This window comes from Zingiber officinale, chromosome 11A (genome assembly GCF_018446385.1).
Source record: "Zingiber officinale cultivar Zhangliang chromosome 11A, Zo_v1.1, whole genome shotgun sequence".
NCBI classification, from domain to species: domain Eukaryota; kingdom Viridiplantae; phylum Streptophyta; class Magnoliopsida; order Zingiberales; family Zingiberaceae; genus Zingiber; species Zingiber officinale.
Window position 1 is genome coordinate 901514 of NC_056006.1, and position 9017 is coordinate 910530.

General features: G+C 35.9%; 1 protein-coding gene across 1 annotated transcript; it reads left to right on the forward strand.

The window, feature by feature from the left end:
- The first annotated feature begins 6387 nt into the window (after positions 1–6387).
- On the forward strand, positions 6388–8125 carry LOC122032209 (transcription factor MYB36-like). The gene is made up of 3 exons (XM_042591472.1): positions 6388–6606; positions 6881–7010; positions 7131–8125. The coding sequence occupies exons 1-3, from the start codon at positions 6471–6473 to the stop codon at positions 7906–7908; spliced, it is 1044 nt and encodes a 347-aa protein (XP_042447406.1). The 5' UTR covers positions 6388–6470; the 3' UTR covers positions 7909–8125.
- Positions 8126–9017: the final 892 nt, after the last annotated feature.

Here is a 9017-nt window from a genome sequence, read left to right on the forward strand (position 1 = left end):
TTCTCGATAACAACTTTGTCATCAAAAGAGACACAATATCTATCCTTAAATAGAAATTGAAATCAAGTTCTTTCTAAAACTTGGTATGAAAAGACAATCAATGTTTTATTCCTATCAAAGGATAAACATCTCCCACTGCAACAGCTGCTACTTTTGTAGTAGTGCCCATGTAGACGGTGATTTCCCCTTCATATAGTTATCAGGTTTCCTAGAACCCCTACAATGAATTGAAGACATGATCAGTGGCTTCTGTATCTACACACCAGGTACCGGTAGATAATACCACTAAACATGTTTCAACAACTAATGAATAAAATATACCTTTATTGTTCTCATTTCTGAGAGGGTAGTCCACCTTAGTGTCTAAGTTTTATTTCCAATCATTATAATTGAGACTTAGTAAGTATATTCTCTAACATCTAGGGAATTGAAAAACATTTGAAATCCTAAGAATCACAAAAATATTTGATCAAGACCAACACCTCAAAATCCTCATGAATTTTGTATGCCACGTTAGTGTGGACGTATACAAATTCAAACATTTGTAAGAGGAAATTTTATCCATTAATTTTATTATCTTGTCAACATATCTTTATGACAATAAAATTAATAGTTGGTCTGTCTTTGATCAAATATTTGGTCAAAATATTAGAATTTAAAATAATATTGATTACTCAAAATAATATCATTTAAATTCACCAACATCTCAAACACCATAAATTTTGTATGTCACGTTAGTGTGGACGTATACAAATTCAATCATTTGTAAGAGGAGGGTCTTACCCATTAATTACCTTGTCAATCTTAAATTACCTCAAACACCATGAATTTTGTATGTCACGATAGTGTGGACGTATACAAATTCAATTATTTGTAAGAGGAGGTTTTACCTAGCTTTATGACAAATTAATAGTTGGTTTTTCTTCGGTCACACAAATAATAGCAGTGACTCCGATGGGGAGGATACTATTAAATGTGCCTAAGTGTATACCATTACTTGATACTAAGTCCACTATATAGGATTGTGCCCCTTCAGTTGGAGAAGATCACACACATCCTAAATAATTTCTTATAATCATCCATTAAGGAAGTTTGATCTAGTGATCCGCAAACAAACTCATCCGATGTGGAGGAAGACACTCAGAGCCAACGCGCAAGTTTGAATGCATCACTTACAAACCAGTAATGGAGACCGTGGAATTTAATTAAATTCCTCTCCCACTTAGTTATTTAGAACGAGGAATTTTAACATGCATACAAGCCCACAAACACAAGCATACACAACATAAAAGGCAATAAATAAGAAAAATAATTTGCCAACTATTATGGCCTTTATCCATAGCTGTCCTCCGTGTGCCATCAACCCTAACTGCTGCCATCTTTAGCCACCGCCATCAGGTCTAGTTGTCGCATCTATCTTGTTTCTTTTTCTGCTACGCCTCTGGTCCTCAAATAGTCCCACGCCTCACAAGGATACGATCCGCGACAAAAATACAATTTTACATTTATCGATCTTATATTCCACAAAGGAATGTACATGTAATCTAGATCAGACAAAAATATAAAATCCTAATAACTAATACAGCTCCTACTGTATTTAATATTACAATCATGCACACACACATAAAATGCCCTTGACATGCCGAAGGGTCCAATCACACATAAACACATTAGGGCCATAATAGTTGGATCTAGGATACCTGTAACCACAGAATTAATCTATTTGCATATCCTACTATTATCATGCCTAAATTATATATGACATGTGCATAATTAAACTGAAAACCAAACACACAGAGGCAAAGTCCTAGCTCTAATACCAATTGTTGGTTGCTTATCGGAATATCGTATTGGTTCCCCTGTATAAAAATTTTGTACAAGTCCCGAACCTTTCCTAACAACCTATTGTGTTATTTAGAAATTAAATTTGGAATCACAAATAGAACTTAACATTATTGATTCCAAGTTTAACTTATCTGTTCTTAGAAGTTTAGACTTGGATCGCAAACGATGCTTAACATTATTAATCCAAATCCACCCATGTTACAAAGTTGATTAAATATTTATTTCAAGGATTGGCTTCCAGGTTAAACATGGTGAGACATTAGGCCTTCTTGGGTATGGGATCATCCACCACTTTCTAGAAAAAACCTTTCAACGAAATTCAATATTTAATCTTCTTATAGTAATCCTAGGTTTAACCATTAAGAATAATCGAATCACAAAATCAAAAAATAAAAGAAACACAAAATCGAAACATAAATTCGATTACCTAGAATCGTTAGTCTCATGTGTTTGGTATTTTAAAATCCATACAAAGAAAACTAGTATGATGTGGAATAAGACAACTAGTTATACCTTTCTTTGTAGCTAAAGACCTCTTGATCTTCTGTTGTATTCCTCACCTTCTCTTGGACGTCGTGTGGGCGACGATCTACCATGATGAATTTCACCGGGACCACTTCTTCTTCTCCAAGACTCTTAATCCATTAAGGGATGCCAAAATAGGAAACTTCCTTCTCTTCTCCTTCTTCTCCAAGTGTGTCGCCGACCCTTATAGATCTTCCCCTCCAAGCTAGGTTTCAGCCACCAAGCAAGATGAAGAAAACAAGCTAGAGATAGGAACCGACCCTAAGGAGAACAAGCAAGGAGAAACTAGAGAGGGATGACCGGCCACAAAAGGATTAGAAGAGAGAGAACTTAGAGAGATCAATTCATTAGAGATTAATCTCATGAGGCACCCTATACCTCTCTTTTATAATCCTTGGTCATGGCAAAAAAAGAAAGTTTAATTAAAACTTCCTTTTAATCTTCTTATGGCCGGCCACATCATGGTATGCTAAAAAGGAAAAAAATTTTACAACAAAAATTAAAGCTTCCTTTTAAACCATGATGTTTACAAAAAGGAAAGTTTTAAACATAATTAAAACTTCCTTATTTGTGACCTCCCTTTAAAAGAGGAAATTTTAATAACAACTAAAATCTCTCTTTTTTAATTTCCTATTGTACATGGTTATAAAGGAAAGTTTTAAAATTAATCTCTCCCTTTTAAAACATGTAGACAACTACAAAAAAGTAAAGATTAATTAAAACTTCTCTTTTTAAATCATGGTTACATAAAAGGAAAGTTTTATCAAAAATTAAAATCTTTCTTTTAAACATTATAGACAACTACAAATAAGGAAAGATTTTAACAAAATTAAAATCTCTGTTTAATCTTTTGTAGATAGCTATAAAAGGAAAGATTTTAAAATCTAAAACTCTCTTTTTAAAACATGAGGATAACTATAAAAGGAAATTTTTAAAATTAAAATTTCTTTTTTAAATCCCTTCATGAGTGGCTCCAAAAGGAAAGATTTTAACAAAAATTAAAATCTCCTTTAATCCTATTCCTATGGTCGACCCCATGCTTGGTCACCAAGTATGGCTTGGTCGGCCACTACTTGGGCTCCAAGCCATTGCTTGGCCGACCCCCTTGCTCCAAGTAAGGTTATGTCTGGCCCATTACTTGGATAAGAAGTGAACTTAATGGATACAAGGTTTTATAGAGGCTACAACAGGGACCGAGAGGAGAAATTGATTTTGGTCTCCCGATGAGCTTGAGCATCCTGTGTTCGCCCTGAACACCCAACTCAAGTTCATCAATAATAACTCATACCACTAAAGAGTTATTATTGAACTACCGCACCAATCCCAAATTACATTATGAGTTCCTTCTTATTATAAGTGCATTAATCTCCCTGTGTTTAAGATATAGAATGTCCACTAATTAAATGTGTTACTGACAACTCACTTAATTAATATCTAACTCAAAGAGTAGTACCACTCAACTTCATTGTCCTGCTGGACTAAGTCCACCTGTAGGGTTTACCTGACAATTCTTATGAGCTCCTCAAGGAGACATCATCAACCTAGATTACTAGGACACAGTTTCATTCTATAATCAACAACACATCATATAAATAATATCATTTCCCAACTTATCAAGCCTATTGATTTAACGAGCTAAATCACATCTTTTGATGAATTAAAGAAATAAATATTAAATATACATACTGGTTATTATATCATGATTAAAAGCACACACTTCCATAATAACAGAGGTTTTGTTCTCTTATATAGTCAGTATAAAAAGAAACTAACTCAAATGGTCCTGCTCAATACACTCATAGTGTACTAGTATAATTTTATAGTCTAGATAAATAAATACCAAATTACATTACAACTACTCCAATGGTTTGTCCATTCCATCTTGGTTGTGAGCTACTATTTATAATTTATAAGGATATAATAACATGATCTTTTGTGTGTCTCCTCACACCATGTTATTTATAATATAAATTAAATGGACAACTACACTTAGTATAAATATAGATATTTGACCAATGTGATTCTTATTTTTAAATAAACGTTTATATAAAAAGCTAGACTTTTAGTATACATTCCAACACCGATATCATCCATCTCTACGTCCTGATTCAGGTCTTAACTCAGAGTTCTTACAGATGGTGCTAATTTTATCCTACCCGCGAGTGTTGACAGGTAAATCACTGGTGAATTGGCTCAGTTGCGAATTTAATCACCAATTGTCGAATGATAATGAGGATGATGACGTGGTTGGGAGCCTGGATGGAAACAAATAGTAAGAAGAGGGTTAGAATGACGACTAGGGGGCTCTCAGCATGGTCACTCCGACACTCAAGTTAAAGGATGAAGAAGATGAATATTACGATTTTATGTATGCTATGATACTATGGGTATGCGTACCTTGGCGGTTGTGAAAGACTTTCTTTTATAGAGAAAAAAACAAACCTTTTCCTTCCGTTCTTATCTTTATGTTGTCATTATTTAATTCCTTCAAAATTGTAAGATTTATTTATGTCATTGTCTTTTTTTCTAAAATAAATTGTTTTAAACACCTTGTAAAATAAAAGAGAAGGAAATTAACCAACTCTAATTTTATATTATTATATATTTCATCAATTTAATAATATCATTTACTTTTAGTCCAATTATCAACATTTATCTTCACATTTTTTTTCTATCTATAGCTTCTTGTGGCCTAATGAATGGTGTTTAGCTACTAATAGTTAACAACAATCAAATATAAGATGTTTAATGCATAAATATGAGACTAAATCTTGACTAAACTAGAAAATAAATATCACTATGGAAAGATATTATAATCTCATGAACTCCTAATAAGTTTAGTGATAGTTATAATAAAGGTATTGTAAACTTAAAAAATATACTAACTTGCATAATTGTTGAGTCTTTGTTTCCAATCATAATTATGATCAATTAGTTCACCATTTTTCTTTACTAATGTTTCTTCATTGCATTTTTAACACCCTTCTAATAAATAAGAAATTGATATATTTTATTTTTCTTTCTAGGTGGATATTTCAATTTATCCCTTGATTGTGCCTTAAAATCAATAAGAAATCACCACAATTATATTATTTTCAGGCGAAGGCAAGAATGATCTTTATATTATCTTTCTTCGCATTTTTATGATACCTGAGGTGCTTGAGCTAGTCGAGCAAGAACCATCTTTTATAAAGTCACCCATAATTTGAAAGGTGTTATATATACAGTAGATAGAATCAAGTTCTTGTTTTTTGTGGGAGAGAGTGAAATAATTTATCAGGATTAAAATTTCAAATTGTAATTTAGTTTAGGTACTTATTTTATTTTGGGTGGATCTTTATGTTTTGGTGATTTTGATTGTGTTAATTTATTTTTAAATTTACAGTATTTTCTTTCTTATTTAATCATGCATAATAGTGGTGGTGTCTTCTACTTGTTGGTTGTTGATTCGCTACTAATGATCTCTCTTTCTCTCTCCCTCTCTCTCCATCTCCCTCCCTCTAATGTTCAATTTTTTTTATGTAGAACAAGAATTATATTTAGATGTGAAAAATACTTTCACTTTGTGTTATCTGTGTTTAAGTAACTGTTATTATATATCGCACTTTAGTTATTACGACAATTATCTTATCATCTGGTAAAAATAATTTGAAGATCATTGCCCCTTTAATGTGAAAACTCTCAGCCATTTCTTGTTAAATGTATATGTGTGTTACCAAATTGCAATATAAAGTGTTAAATACACAAGCAACTTAATGTTGCTCATTGCTTTTCTAGTTAACATATAAGTACATATCAATTAAATATAGCATGGTGGACTTTGTCAATATCAGAAGATATGAAAAATCTGGGGATTGTAGTATTTTTATTTTTAGGTTGAATGTACTAGTGACTAATTAATAAGATTAATAAGTTAAAGAAACCCTAATCAGTTTACAGCAAGCATCACATCTCAAGAATACCTTCTCTCTCCTCTATAAAGCTTGGCCTCACCTGCTTGGGTTTTTCTCCATCCCACGCTAGCTCACGCATCAGAATCCATCACATCCCAGTTTGGGTTGTAAAGAAGGTGAGAGAGAGAGAGAGAGAGAAGGGATCAGATGGGGAGAGCTCCTTGTTGTGACAAGGCAAACGTGAAGAAAGGGCCATGGTCTGCTGAGGAGGATGCCAAGCTCAAGGCTTACATGGAAGAGCATGGAACTGGAGGAAACTGGATTGCACTGCCTCAAAAGATCGGTTAGCATCCCTTAATTCAGTACTTCTCGTTAGCTTTTATTGCTTATTTTAAAGATCCATCTATTACACTTAAAGGTGTATATAAGAAGCGAGATTTCTTATTATAGGGTTAATTAATTAGACATATATATTGGAATTAAAGTTTAACAATCAAGCACAACCTTACTGATTTTAACAAATATAACAGTTTCAGATAGATTCACCACACATGGGCTAGACCTTCTGATTTTAACAAATAAATTCATTGGTGTATCAATTTTCTGTAAATTTACAGGTTTGAAGAGGTGTGGCAAAAGCTGCAGGCTGAGATGGCTAAATTATTTAAGGCCAGACATCAAGCATGGTGGCTTCACAGAAGAGGAAGATCAAATCATATGTAGCCTCTATATAAGCATAGGGAGCAGGTTAATTAACATGTCATCTGTAGCCTTTCTCTAATTTAGTCTAAAATCATCTACTTAATTTCTTCCAACAAGCTATATATCAACTCCAACTTCATCTGTCTGGATCCTTATGTATATTAGGTGGTCAATAATTGCCGCCCAGCTACCCGGCAGAACGGACAATGATATCAAGAATTACTGGAACACCAGGCTCAAGAAGAAGCTACTTGGCAAGCGAAGAGACCAGCCGCGCCGTCTCCACCCTAACCGATCAGATGAGGAAGTCAATCGAATAGGGGTGAAGAATGAAAACCAAACCCTAAGCGCATCGGCTCTTGAGAGAATGCAACTCCATATGCAGCTTCAAGGCCCCTACAACCCTAATATCAACCCCTTCTCGTTCTACAACAGCCCCATGCTATGGCCCAAGCACCATCCGGTACTCGGAGATGCAAGTGTTTCCCAGATTCAAGCTTTATCAACAAATCATTTCAATGTTGTTGCAAACCCAATTCTACGAGGTTCAAGTATAATAGATGATGCTGCGCTAACAGAGTCCATGAATGCAAATATGATACAAGAAGATTTGATAGGGTTTCCTTCGTCTTCGAGCATGGAGACCTCGAGCTCGAACTTTGATTCCATTACTCAAGGAGGTATTCAAGTAGATCTCCAAAACTTGGTCTTCAACAACTACGATCCATCTCTTTTAGGGAATCAACTACTGGCAAATGATCATCTTGAGGAGTTGGAGAGTTGCAAACAAATATATGGAAGTGAAAGGGAGATCGCTTCCAATAATTTTTGGCTTGCTTGCAATGGATTAACTATCGACGAATCAACAATGGGATATCCTTCAGATTCAGCAGCAATGGGAACGACTCAACTTGATTGTGTTCCACGGTATGAAGATTTATAGGGATTTATAGCTCAATATTGATTATATAGTTATAATACGAAGAAATAGAGATTATAAAATGGATGTGGATGTTGTTGAGATTTTTACGTTTAATGTAAATGTCATTTATAACTTGCATGAACATGATATGGAAGATCAGCTAATAAAGTGTGTTACTGATCATGTACTAATCTTAGCATGCATGTAGAAGACTTAACACAGTTAGACTATTTATTGGCTTAACCGATGGCTTGTTCATCTCTTATCTAGTCTTCTATATTTGATTTATTTCAGTGTCTGTCTGTTCACATATTACAATGCCTTAATTTTTTTTTTTTTCAGTTTTAGATTTATGCATTTCAATGTGTTAATTTAGACATGGAAATAAGAAACAACTCGAAGCACAGCCAGAGGTGGGGCGAATCTGTTTCAAGCAAACTGTGTATTGCAGGCCTCGGTTCTCACGTGCAGCCGTTCGCATCGCTCGCTCGGTTGCAGCGCCCGCCCGACCTCATAGCCCATTCGACTGCTCTGCTTGGCGAAATTCCGCTCGGCTGAATCCACCGCTCGACGAAATTCCGCCTGACCTCTGCAATTCGTTCAACCGATAACTCCGTCAGTCTTTTCGTCCGGTCGGCTGCACGCTTGCTCAACCGGTCACTCGGTCAGTTTGCTCAGCCTCTAACTCGATCACCTTTTCATCCGGTCGGCTGCACACCCATCTGATCGCTCATTCGATCGGCCACTCATTCGCTCGGTCGTTCGCTCGCTCGGCCTCTTTGTTTGCCTGGTCGCACTGCCCGGTTGGCCTCTTTGTCCGGTCAGCCGCTCACTCACCCTATTTGCCACTTATTTGATCGGCTTGTCATTTGATCGACCGCTCAACCCTCTGCTTGCTCGGGTGCTTTGCCCCCTCGGTCGCTCGCTCGGCCTGCCCGGCCGACCACTTCATCCTCTCGGGCTGCTAGCTCGCCCAATTCGCTCACACATGCCTAGTTCACTCGGCCGCTCGTTCACTCCCTCGGTCGTTCAACCGCTCGGCCTCCAACTCGGTCGGCCTTTTCATCCGGTCGCCTGCACACTCGTTCACTCCCTCGGTCGTTCAACCGCTCGGCCTCCAACTCGGTCGG